We start from the raw sequence: 13,604 nt of genomic DNA, 5'->3' as shown, positions 1-13,604 counted from the left end.
GTGTTCACAGGAGCCCTGTCACTGACTGCAGCATTGCATAGAACCACTTCTCCCCCTAACAGGCACTCTGGATTCTTTGGCTGGCTTTTGGCCTTGGGAGCACCACTGATAGGCTCAGAGGCTTTCTGTTTGTTCTTCCTGGGTTGATCAGAGGGAACCTTTACGACACTTGGCTTTTCCTGCACCTGATTCACCTTAATGGCTCTGGTGTCTTTAGCTTTGATCACGTTGGGACCTTGGGATTGACCAAGATCTTTCAAAGAATTAAAGAGCTGGGGAAGGTGACTATCCTCCGCCAGTGTAGTCATGTCTGCAAAACCACTGCTAGGTTCAGTCCCGTTTTCAAGTGTCCCTAGGTCCTGACGACTGCGGCTGTTCTCTCTCAGATCAGCATTTTCAGAACCAGGCTGCTCCTCTTGGCTGAGGGGATCGGTGCAGGCCAGCGGCTGGTGAATATCAGGGATTCCTAAAGGGCGTAGTGGAGGATCTTGGTTCTCTGTTGGGATCTGGTAGGCATCCAGAGGCTTTGAAAGCTTGGTTTTGATATCATCCACGTTCTTACTCTCTGTTTGTCCCTGGCTTGGAGCTGGAGGCAGGGCCAGGAGACGACTGGCACTCTGGACTGGAGCTGTCACTGAAATGTCCCCAAGTTCAGACGGTGGGTTACTCTCAAGTATGTGACTGTTTCTGGTACTGCAGGACTTGGGGAGTTGTTGAGTTTGTGTCACACAAAACGTCTGGCTTGGAGGTCGCAATCCCAGGGAATTGTTCATCAGCGGGGAAGTCTCCGTCACTACAAAGGGATCAAGGGAGAAGTCAGTCCCTGGGAAGTGAGATGCTCCCCCTAAACACCAACACAGCAGTCATGTACCTTTCAAGGGGTTCAGGGGCAAGATGGGCAAGGCATTTCTACTAACTCTTCTTAAGGACCCTGGACAGTGCCCTATGCTACGAGGTAAGCGGTGACTGTTGTAATTCTTACTGGTGATCATTTCCTGTCACTGATTCTTGGCTTTCTTTGTATTTCATAGGACTGTTGTAAGTCCAATACAAAATGAGTCTTATTTTTAAAACACACTGAAATGTTTTACAAAGCCTAGCATTCTCATCTAGAGTCCTTTCAATTCTCCCCACTTTCCCGAGAGGCTACGAACACTTCACACCATGAACTAGGAGAGGGGGTAGAGCCCTTTCTGATGAAATGTATCAACAAAGACAGAGTCTCAGCCTGCTTGCTCTCTGGACAGGATCTCAGACCACAAGGTCTTAAATCCTGGTATAAATGAAGGAAGTGAGGACAGTTCAACTGGCACTCTCACAACGAGAGTTCTGAAACACCTTCCAAAGAGCCTATAGCAGTAGATGAGGGAAGGGAGTGCTACAGTGTGGTAGTACAGGGGGAATGATCGGCTACAGCAGTGAAAAATGTGGTACCTATTGGTGTGCTCTCGGGGTTCTTGTACATGTAGCATAGATGACCTTTACAGTGTCCCTCCCACCTTCCCACCTGCATTAGGTTTTTTTTTTTTTTTTAATTTATGTTTATTTATTTATTGTTTGAACTTATTTGTTCTACGTATTTATTTTTTTGGCCGCACTGGGTCTTCATCGCTGTGCACGGGCTTTCTCTAGTTGGCGGCTAGCGGGGGCTGCTCTTGGTTGCGGTGTGCGGGCTTCTCATCGCGGTGGCGTCTGTTGCTGCGGAGCATGGGCTGCAGGCGCGTGGGCTTCGGTAGTTGCGGCTCACGGGCTCTAGAATGCAGGCTCAGTCGTTGTGGCACATGGGCTTAGTTGCTCCACGGCATGTGGGATCTTCCCAGACCAGGGCTCGAACCCGTGTCCCCCGCATTGCATTGACAGGCGGATTCTTCACCACGGCGCCACCAGGGAAGCCCTAGGTGTTCTTCTATAGAGTCTCAAAACAGAGGGCACTGAGCGAAGGTAGTGGTTATTAAAGGCTCGGGATCTAAATTCTACCTGTCTCTACACCACTTCCCAGCTGTCGATTTGACCCCACTTTTGAACGCCGACCTCATTCTTCAACTTTCTCTGCCGTTTGTATACTCACCTTGAAAACTTGTTTCTGTGATGCGTTGAGCAGACACAGGGTGGCAGATTGCAGAGGTGGAAGCTGGTGGTCGGATATTTGTGGGCTCGATCTCCTTCAGTCCCATTCCCATTTCTGGTTGCACAGAGGCCCTACTTCCTGTGTGTGACGCAGAGCCATAGGATTGCGGGCAGGAGCCAAGTTCTCCATACAGTAAAGACCCCAGTGTGCCTTGGTTATAGTAATCTACCTGGCTTCCTTCCTGGTAGGGAGGTGACAGGCGGCTATGCCCCTGATTTGGAATCTGAGATGGTGTTCCCTGAGCAAGGCTGGCAGAAAGCGATGGATATAGAGGGACCATGTTATTGGCGTCTGAAGTTTTATCATAGTGGGCTGCCATAAACATGGAGGAAGCAACTGTGTGCCGGTCAGTGAGTGCCAGAGTAAAGTCTCCGGGTGAAGAAGAATTCTTTTCAGTGCTTCGTGTGATGTCCCACTGAAGAACACCTGGATAGGAAGGAGCTGAAGTGGAGATCTGGCTGTGGTCAGTAACTCCAGATACCGTAGTCGTGCTAGAATGTTGGTAAAGGTAGGCACTACCCGTGAGTGTCTGGAAAGAGGTACCAGTAGCTGATGGCGAACTGACGGCAGGGGCAGAGACTCTGGAGAAGTTGCAGACACTTCGTGTTAGGGAAGTTGCATTGCTCATCACAGGAAGAGAATGCTGCAGAGATTTCAGAGTTCCAAGTAGAGATGGATTTTGGAAATTTTCTGTAAGAACAAGAGGGTCATGAAAAACTCAGGGAGGTTGAGAAATTCTCAGTCCGTTTGAGGAACAGCATTATCTTAAGGTTCTTGCTATCAGGACACCTCTACTATCAATACTTGCTGAGAAACCCAAAATCAGACAGTTAATGATGGCTGTAAGGACTGAGCAGTTTTCCACTCTTCTGTATTAACTGCCTGTGCTCCCATCTTGGGCACAGATGGGCAGAAGAGCCAAGTGGTATGGTTCAGACATTGTTCTCTAGGCTGGAAGCAACCTTCTCCCTGCCCTGTCTTTCCCTTCAGCCTGCACTCGTATTGACTTCTATGCTACTTCCTAGACTGGAAGCATTTTAGAACTAGGAGGCCCTTAGAGAACTTCGATTTTCTCAGTCTCATTTCGTGAGTAAGGAAACTGAGGCTCAGAGAGGTCGGGTTGACTTGTTCAAGTTCCCTCGTTATGTTAGTATCATTACCAGGTTCCAGAACCTACGTATCCTGACTTCCTTGCCAGGACTCTACTCTGAGCATGATACTGCCAGAAAGCAGGAGAAATAGAACTTACAATATAGGCATTTTTTTGGTCCATTAGAAAACAGTACGGCTATTACCATTGTCGTCTTCAGGGTCTCCCTTTGCTTGTACAGTTCCCATGCTATTACCTAGAGTTGACGTATAGCTCAGTCCAACTGGTGAATTGTGAAAGAGTCATTTTTGCCCTCTTCAAGCCTGGTTTCTCATCCTACCTCAAAATGATTACCCGAAAGTGGATATCTTAAGTGCTTTTGGAAAGAGAAAAGTTATCTGATGACTTCGGATTACTCATCTATGAAGTGGTTATAACACCACCACCAATAATAATAGCAGTAATAATTAATAGATGAATAAGCTGATATATTGCATCTGATTTATATGGAGGAAGATACAATAAGTTCTAGAAAGACAAAGAAAAATCATGACAAGCACATTACATAACGAAAAAGGAATCCATAGATATTAATGAAAACTGGGGTATGTGGCAAGTATCAAAGCCTAATGAATTTACTAACAAATGACATTCTGTACCATCCATGCAATATTAGGAAAGTGAATGTTGCCCGCTCTATTTTAGTGAATGCTATTAACCAAAACACACGATAGAGGTGATAGAGGTGAATGAATTCCTAGCCAATGCATACAGACAGAGACGGTATATCAGTAAACAATGCCTAACAAGCAACAGAATGCAATAAATGTGAATGTATAGGTAGCCACAACATATATAGACAAGTATTGCAATGAAAAGCGGTACGAAGCAGACAGCAAAATAATAAGGGTAAAAGAGTTTCATGATTGTGCTCATTCATATTTTTACCCAGCAAGTAACAGGTATTCAGCCTAGGAGAAATATATATTTCAATGAATATAACTTATATAATAAGCAGAAAGGAAGCTTAAAAAGTATCAGGAAGGTTTTTGTATTTATCCTAGAACTTAGATTAGAATTATCTTCAACATCCAGGAAGATGACATCCCAAAACCTCAAAAAACCATCATCCCTAGAATCCAACGAAAAAAGATTTTCAAATGTAAGAAAATCCAAAGGACTCCACAACATTGTTTTCGATAAATGTGGATGTTTGTTTTTTTTTTTCTTTTGCCGCGCCGCGTGGCCCTGGCCGTGAAAGCACCGAGTCCTAAGCACTGGACCGCCAGGGAATTCCCTAAATGGGGAATTAGAGATGTGGGGCTTGACTTTTTCTTTTTCTCCTTCGGTAGCTAAGATCTACAAGCGAACGATGGCTGTTGATCAATGTGCTCTCTGTGTTAGGAAGGAAATAACTGTGAAAATGAAAAGCAGCCTTGCCTTAGAACCTACATATCACACAAAGGAAATAGTCCTTCTGATTCAATTTAGAAGATGCCACTTAAAATGTTTAATTGGGAAAATGTCTACCTAGTTTAAAAATTAGAAAGAATAAAACACTGAAAATCAGCCCCCTAGATAACCACTTTGGTTTCTTGTTTATAGGAAGCATCATTTCTAAAACATATTTCTAAAATGTTTATATTCAAAACTGTCAAGTGCCAACTGTATTCAGAGAGGCAATAAAAGAAAGAAAACGGAGTATGACTTTTCTGATAAGCTGCCTTTCCTGGTGATCCCCTGTTCTGGCCTGACTTTCCTTCTTAGTCTGTTAATGTAAGGATTTGCTACCATCAACTTTGTTTTGCCCTGCTCTGAGCAGATTTCCCTCTGTGCTGTTTCTGCTTTAATTTAAAATCTTTGGTTCCCATCAGCATTCCATTGCAAACTACGTTTTTCTTGAGAGCCCCTCTATGCTTTCCCTCTTGATTCTTATATTTTTTTTCCCATCTCTTGGTTCCTGTTGGCCTGTGCTAATGAAAACAATCCTCAACTTCCTTACGTTTGACTCTGTGCCTCCCTATATAGCCCAGTACTCTCCATCCTCTCTCCCTATTCTCTCTTTTCAGCTGGTCGCAGTACTAGTGGAGGGAGACCATTAGAGATGAAACATCTTGGTATATATTGCTAGTTTTCTATGTCACCTGGCTTTTCTATGTTTCTGTTGAAACCCTCTTGAGAAGTCTCTGATTTCATTTTCTCCATGGGTACCCTTTAAGGCTCAATACTGGAAAGGAAGGGGATCAGAGTGATCAACCCAATGTGGTATCCTAACGTAACAGATAAGGAAAGCAGCAGGCTTTGTGAGACAGTCAGCGATTCGTCCAAAGTCACACAGATAGTAAACGTCCAAGTCAAAACTGAAGTTAGGTCTCCAGACTTGTAGTTCAATACTTTCCCTCATCATTCCCTGCTATGTTGAATCTCCTACTCAATTTAGGGGCCAAAGAAATCGAACGCAAAACTTTCCAAAGTGTCTTTTCTTACCTGACATGGTCAGAGAAGAGGAACCATCAACTGCAGGTACAAGGGCTGAGGAGACAACACTAGAGGATGTCTGAGTGGCTGCAGCTGAACGGCGCACGTGTCCAGTCCAGAGGTCACTGGTTACTGGTCCAAACAGCTCCACGGAAACCCCAAGACTCTACCAAGTGGTAGTAGGTTTGGTAGGAGAGTGATGTCACAAAGCAGGCAGTTGGAAGGTATGAGCTAGCCAATAGGGAGGTCCGATCCCCAAGAGGAAGGCGGGGTTGGGTGAAGAGAGTGTAGGAGAGCTAAAACAACACCTACATTTCTGAGCTCTGGGGAGGAAATCCTAGAAGACAGACTTACCTCCCCCAGGCTCTTCCATTAGGGAAATCATTGCAACATTTCTTACAGACGTTCATTAATATAATGAACTAACAGTTGCTTATATTCTACAGAGTATTCTATTTTATGTATCATATACTTAGAGCTATAGAGATCTTAACTTAATTAATATCCTTAGGAAGGAAAGTGCCATCTAGTTTGAACTATTAACAGTTGTTCTGAAATCATATGTGTCTAATGAGTGAACTGATAGCAGCTTTCAAGGAGCAAAAGTAGGGATGAAGAAGCTCTTTTTGTAGCTTGGTTCAAGAGTAGGGTGAAGTTTGTTGAGTGTACCTTGTGGAGAATGTTGTGGTCCAAGGCTCTTCTCTTCGAGTTTCTTCTCCTTGACTCCTGCCTTCCTTGGGCTGGGCTAGGCTGGGGGCCAGGTTGGACTTGCGACTTAGCATTTCTCTTCCGCTTTCTTCTTCTTTTTTTTTTTTTTTTTTTTTCCTTCCATTATGGGCATTGCTTCTAGGACAAGCCTTGATCTTGCATTGGATGTTACTTCCTGTCAACTTCCAGCAGCAGGAGTCTTCTTTTCAGTGCTTGACGCTTCACGAAATCGACTCTGCCCGTTGGCAGCAAATACCAGAGAGCTAGGAGACAGAGCTGGTTGCAGACCTTTCCTCTTCCAGCCTTTGGTTGCAATTCTTTGGCCCATAATTTGCTAGCTCTAGTTCCTTGGGCCACACAGGTATCCTGCCATCCAGCTCTTTTTCTATGTGAGAGACGTTCTGAACACTGTCCCTTTTTCTTTGCACAGAAGTATATACAGTGTGGCAGTTACTGTAATCTCCTCCCCCTTGCAAACAGCCACTCTCGAATCTTGGACCTCTAGGACTCTCTGTCTTGCATGCTTGGGTGCAAGGCCAAGCAAAATGAAGAGGAGAATAATTAGAGAAAGAGGAGGACATTGGTGGAGAATTGGGAGCAGGTAAGGTGAAAGGGCACAGGAGAAAAGAGATGCATGGAGGTTTTTTGGTTTCTGTGGGAAACAAGTTGACACACTTGGGCCTCATTTTGTATTCACAGAACAGAGAGTTAACGATATAAGTAGCTAGATAGTGCAGCAACTGCCACGAAGTCTGTACACTGAAGAGAACAGTCTCACATCTAGTTTTCATTTTGTTTTATGTCATAGTACCTTATTGATAGCATTCACTGGTGTGTTTGTAGAACACAGATGTGTTCAAATGCTCTGGTTTTGTCTACATGGTTATTTCCTTGTCCTATTTGTAAGGAATCCAACATTGTAAGACATATTGCATGTTTTTCTCTTGACGATCGTTGACCTTGAAGCGTCATGAACTAAGTTGAGCTGTTGGATTTTGTGGAGAAACTTTCAAAAGGGTCTGTGAAAAAGGCATTGTGGTGAGTCGCATTATGCACCCGAGCGTAAGGAGCAGATATCTGCCACCAGCCCAACTTGGCCTGGATTGCCTCTGTTTTAGTTCCCCCGGTTAGTGCTTTTCTCCCTAACCACTCTTGTGACTGTGATCATGTGAGTAAGGGCTGAGTTGCTACTGATTTCTGTGTGAGGTAAGCTGGTTTGAGGGAGGAAATCTGTGGACCTAGTCATTTTCCTTGGTGGTAAGCTTTCAGGGGTGCAAAAAGATTGATCTTCCTGGGGACTTTTCTGGTCCCAGGAAGATAGCGCATAGATGGGACCTCCAAAGACACACATTGAATCTTTAGGCCTGTTTTTCCTATTATGAGATACGAGTTTCTTCACTGATGGGGATGATGCTTATCTGAGAAGAAATTGTGAAAGGTGGTGTAGTATAGAGGTGTGGCTTAAGCTTTTAAGTTTTCTTCAAGGTTTTTCCCCTAAGCTTCCTACTTCAGACGGCCTACTTACATGATACTAGTATGTGATGTCAGGCTAACAACTTCCTAAATACCGGCAGGCCAGATCAGTGTCTCTTTTCTCTATATTGCCATGGAAATCAAGGGTCCCGCCGAATTTTCCATCGAAACAGTTGATTTGTGTTGTCTCTGGGAATTCTGAAGGGCGTACCATTGCTTCCTAACCGGTGTCGTTTGGGAGATCTACCTCTGTACGTTCAAATGATTCATTTTGAGGCTTTGCTCATGTGCGCAGTAAACCCTTGAATTCCCTACGACCTTCCTTTCCTCCATCTCATACCCCATTAAGCCCGCTTCAGTTTATCTCCTGCATTTCTTTGGAATCTGTCAGCTCTTCCTCAACATCCTAATACTGAACTTGCCTGTCTGTTGCGACTAGGTCCTAACTAGTGTCCATATATCTTGTTTCCTTCCAATCCATTCTTCACACAAGAAACCTTCAAAGCAAGCTGGAACATTGCTCATAAACATCGCTCACAAACATTGTTTTGAGACTAGAAAACACAGTGTTGGCCTTGAAGACTCTGCGTGGTCTAGAATCCTCTCTGCTCCTCTAGCCCCATCTTGTGCCACTTTTGCCCTCACTTTCTATGCTTCAGATACACTGAATTAACCTTAGTTCTCACTCATCTGACAGAAGTCAGTTGAGATATGATTTTTCACTGTGATTCCTCGCATTAAGGAATTTGATGATCAGGTTTTGTGTGAGGACTAAAAGTAAACTGGGAAGTGGAAGAATTGAGTTTCAACCGTTTCAGTCAACACGCACGTATTAATGATACCTACGTATCGAACACCGGGCTAGGTTTCATGAGGGATCCAGAAGTTCTGGCCATCTCTGGTTTTGGATATCCCTTAGTTGTTGAGACCTTTGCGTTGTCTGGTTGCCTTTTGTCTGTTTTCCAGATGGGAAAACAGGAACAAGGGAAGTATAGGTTATTACTAGGTGGGGTTGAACAAGCGGAGCAGCAAACTGCAAAGCTGAAAGAAGAGGGACGTACTCTAGAGGGATATGATTTCCATTTTCAAGGCGCCTGCATCCTGTGCAGGGAGACAGCCTAACATAAAATGTGCCTAACAACAAATATATTGACTTCTTCCTAAAAATCTCCAGTTCATGTAACCAAGGGGTTTATACCTTCTCCTTTAAAAGTGATATTCCTGGGACTTCCCTGGTGGTCCAGTGGTGAAGACTCTGCGCTTCCAATGCTAGCAGGCGTGGGTTCAATCCCTGGCTGGGGAGCTAAGATCCCACATGCTGCGCAGCCAAAGAAATGTTTTTCAAAAGTTATATTCCTGTATTATTGAATTTAGTGGTTTAGATTTTGTTTTAACGTTAAGAAGATGACAGTTTATTTACCAGGAACAAACAAAACATAATGTAAAAATAGTTTCCCAGAAACGATGTCCATCATTCTCTTCTTCCCTTTCTCCCGCAGACTGGTGTTTCATCTTGACGAGTTCTCTGTCAGTCCGTAGGAAAGCTGTCTGGCTTGGAGGTTGCAATCCCAGGGAATTTTTCATCAGCGGGGAAGTCTCCATCACTACAGAGGAATCAAGGGAGAAGTCAGTCCCTGGTAAGTGAGATGCTCCCCCTAAACACCAACACAGCAGTCATGTACCTTTCAAGGGGTTCAGGGGCAAGATGGGCAAGGCATTTCTGCTAACTCTTCTTAAGGATCATGGACAGTGCCCTATGCTACGAGGTAAGCGGTGACTGTTGTAATTCTTACTGGTGATCATTTCATGTCACTGATTCTTGGCTTTCTTTGTATTTCATAGGACTGTTGTAAGTCCAATACAAAATGAGTCTTATTTTTAAAACACACTGAAATGTTTTACAAAGCCTAGCATTCTCATCTAGAGTCCTTTCAATTCTCCCCACTTTCCTGAGAGGCTACGAACACTTCACACCATGAACTAGGAGAGGGGGTAGAGCCCTTTCTGATGAAATATATCAACAAAGACAGAGTCTTAGCCTGCTTGCTCTCTGGACAGGCTCTCGGACCACAAGGTCTTAAATCCTGGTATAAATGAAGGAAGTGAGGACAGTTCAACTGGCACTCTCATAACAAGAGTTCTGAAACACCTTCCAAAGAGACTGTAGCAGTAGATGAGGGAAGGGAGTGCCACAGTGTGGTATAGTACAGGGGGAGTGATCGGCTACAGCAGTGAAAAATGTGGTACCTATTGGTGTGCTCTCGGGGTTCTTGTACATGTAGCATAGATGACCTTTACAGTGGCCCTCCCACCTTCCCTCCTGCATTAGGTGTTCTTTTTTTTTTTTTTAATTTATGTTTATTTATTTATTTATTGTTTGAACTTATTTATTCTACGTATTTATTTTTTTGGCCGCACTGGGTCTTCATTGCTGTGCACGGGCTTTCTCTAGTTACGGCTAGCGGGGGCTACTCTTGGTTGCGGTGTGCGGGCTTCTCATCGCGGTGGCTTCTCTTGTAGCGGAGCATGGGCTGTAGGCGCGTGGGCTTCGGTAGTTGAGGCTCACGGGCTCTAGAATGCAGGCTCAGTCGTTGTGGCACATGCGCTTAGTTGCTGCACGGCATGTGGGATCTTCCCAGACCAGGGCTCGAACCCGTGTCCCCTGCATTGGCAGGCGCCACCAGGGAAGCCCTAGGTGTTCTTCTATAGAGTCTAAAAACAGAGAGCACTGAGAGAAGGTAGTGGTTATTAAAGGCTCAGGATCTAAATTCTACCTGTCTCTACGCCACTTCCCAGCCGTCGATTTGACCCCATTTTTGAACGCCGACCTCATTCTTCAACTTTCTCTGCCGTTTGTATACTCACCTTGAAAACGTGTTTCTGTGATGCGTTGAGCAGACACAGGGTGGCAGACTGCAGAGGTGGAAGCTGGTGGTCGGATATTTGTGGGCTGAATCTCCTTCAGTCCCATTCCCATTTCTGGTTGCACAGAGGCCCTACTTCCTGTGTGTGACGCAGAGCCATAGGATTGCGGGCAGGAGCCAAGTTCTCCATACAGTAAAGACCCCAGTGTGCCTTGGTTATAGTAATCTACCTGGCTTCCTTCCCGGTAGGGAAGTGACAGGCGGCTATGCCCCTGATTTGTTCGTGGGCCTCCTGATCCAGCAGTTCCCTTGGCTCTGCCCCTGTCGTCAGCTGCCCCTAGGATAACTGTGAGCCCTTGCCACTTCTCTGGTAGATTTCCCTATTCCCCCACTATAATCACACCTGAATAAGGCAACTCAGACCTTTCAGAGATGTGTCCTGAACCTCTTGTTTTCTGAAATACCTATCTGGTGGTTGTGAGACTGAAGGCCAACGTCCCCAAGAGACTTTTTCTATTTCTCCTAGTAAAGCTAGACTCATCTTCTGTCCCCTTCAACTCTCCTCAAATTGTGTTCTTTCAACCCAGACCTCTGACCCTGCTTTTTACTTCTGCCATTTCATCCTCACTCCTGCTTCCTTTCCTAAATCCATACCTCTCTGTTGGCCTTCCTAGGCCTGGGCCAAGTTCCTTCCTCTTTCCTCAGTGTTTACCCCTTTCCTTCATTCTCCCATCCAACTTTCAGTCCTTCCTTTCTCACGCCCCAGTTAGCAGCATCTCAAAATTCTTAAGGTTTATTACTCATCTAGTCATTGTATTCCATTTACTTATTCAGTTCTATACCTATCTTACCTATGTATGGAAGAACAGCTGGTAGCCAAGGTGGCACCAAGAATCCCAGCAGCTCTCACTTGACGTATCCGTAGTAGTCAGCAATTTCCATTTGTTTTTCCCTCTCGGTGAGAAATGGCAGCTTCCCCGAAGAGGTGTATCTGGCAGCATTCTCCCGTTGTTGTTGAGCCCGCCTCTTCATGGCCTCTCGCTCTGGCCTCTGCTCTTGTTCGATGGGCTTTGACATGACTGGCTCAGGCACATTGGGTTCCCTCCATGGAACTCGTTGCTTGCTGAAGTCTTGGAGTAGAAATTGGGTTTGGAGCTTGGGTGGGGACTGGCGCTTAGTCCCAGCAGGGGGAACAGGCTCGCGCTGGAGAGAAGCGCCAGATGAAGTTTGGTAGGGTGCAGGCCTAGGAGCAGCGGACTGAGGGACACGGGGCTGGGTATGGTTGGTCCAAGCCGGTTGGGTTGGGTTGGTCACAGTTGGCTGAGCTGGTTTGGCGGGACCTGGCAAAGAGGCAGGAGCTGGCTGGGATGAATTGACTGCAGCAGGTTGAGCTGAGTCAGTAGAACCAGGCTGGGCACGGTAAGCCCCAGCAGGCCGACGTGAGGCCAGAGACTGTGGCCTCCGAGGAGCGGGTCGAGCTTGAGGCTTGTCCCAGGCAGAAAAAGGCAGAGGTATCAACTTGACCTTCCCAGGAGGAGGCCGCTCATACTGGGATGGAGAGGGACACTCTGTTTCAGCACTGCTGTCTGGTTTCTGGGCTTGGACCTGCGTTTTCTCAGGACTCTTCCCCTCACGTGGGGTATGCCGCCATGGCTGGATAGCTGGGGGTGGCTGGGGGTCTTTGGGGTTGCTTGCATTTCCCAAGAGCCGACAGGAAGAGAGCCCAGTTTTCGTCTCATTCTTCCTCCCCAGCGCATGAAGGACCTTCACAGACTCCAGCATGCGCACGCCAAGGGAGGTTCGAGGCTTTTGCAAGCTCTCTTGGAGAAGCTCAGTTTGGTGTTCCTTTCGCTTCGTGTTGGGGATTGCTGGCTTCTCTTCTGCCTTGACTTTGTTCCCTGACTGCTTGTTCTCTTCAGCCTTGTTTCTTCCTCTGGTCCTTTTGGTCTTTTCCTGCCCGTGGCTCTTAGTTTTGCTGACCTTTCTGGATGCAGCTTTCTGAGGTTTGCCTTGCGAGTGCTTGGCCGTGTTCACAGGAGCCCTGTCACTGACTGCAGCATTGCATAGAACCACTTCTCCCCCTAACAGGCACTCTGGATTCTTTGGCTGGCTTTTGGCCTTGGGAGCACCACTGATAGGCTCAGAGGCTTTCTGTTTGTTCTTCCTGGGTTGATCAGAGGGAACCTTTACGACACTTGGCTTTTCCTGCACCTGATTCACCTTAATGGCTCTGGTGTCTTTAGCTTTGATCACGTTGGGACCTTGGGATTGACCAAGATCTTTCAAAGAATTAAAGAGCTGGGGAAGGTGACTATCCTCCGCCAGTGTAGTCATGTCTGCAAAACCACTGCTAGGTTCAGTCCCGTTTTCAAGTGTCCCTAGGTCCTGACGACTGCGGCTGTTCTCTCTCAGATCAGCATTTTCAGAACCAGGCTGCTCCTCTTGGCTGAGGGGATCGGTGCAGGCCAGCGGCTGGTGAATATCAGGGATTCCTAAAGGGCGTAGTGGAGGATCTTGGTTCTCTGTTGGGATCTGGTAGGCATCCAGAGGCTTTGAAAGCTTGGTTTTGATATCATCCACGTTCTTACTCTCTGTTTGTCCCTGGCTTGGAGCTGGAGGCAGGGCCAGGAGACGACTGGCACTCTGGACTGGAGCTGTCACTGAAATGTCCCCAAGTTCAGACGGTGGGTTACTCTCAAGTATGTGACTGTTTCTGGTACTGCAGGACTTGGGGAGTTGTTGAGTTTGTGTCACACAAAACGTCTGGCTTGGAGGTCGCAATCCCAGGGAATTGTTCATCACCGGGGAAGTCTCCGTCACTACAAAGGGATCAAGGGAGAAGTCAGTCCCTGGGAAGTGAGAT

The 13,604-nt window shown here is 46.2% G+C and overlaps 1 protein-coding gene across 1 annotated transcript in view; it reads left to right on the top strand.

The window, feature by feature from the left end:
• LOC130709334 (uncharacterized) overlaps positions 1-13,604 on the top strand; it is a 149,445-nt gene that overhangs the window by 44,516 nt on the left and 91,325 nt on the right. The window contains exon 6 of the mRNA XM_057557846.1: positions 9,377-9,514. Within this exon, the coding sequence (XP_057413829.1) occupies positions 9,377-9,514 (138 nt within the window). The remainder of the gene's footprint in view (positions 1-9,376; positions 9,515-13,604) is intronic.

Source organism: Balaenoptera acutorostrata, chromosome 12 (assembly GCF_949987535.1).
Source record: "Balaenoptera acutorostrata chromosome 12, mBalAcu1.1, whole genome shotgun sequence".
NCBI lineage: Eukaryota > Metazoa > Chordata > Mammalia > Artiodactyla > Balaenopteridae > Balaenoptera > Balaenoptera acutorostrata.
This window is presented reverse-complemented; position numbering and strand designations above follow the sequence as displayed.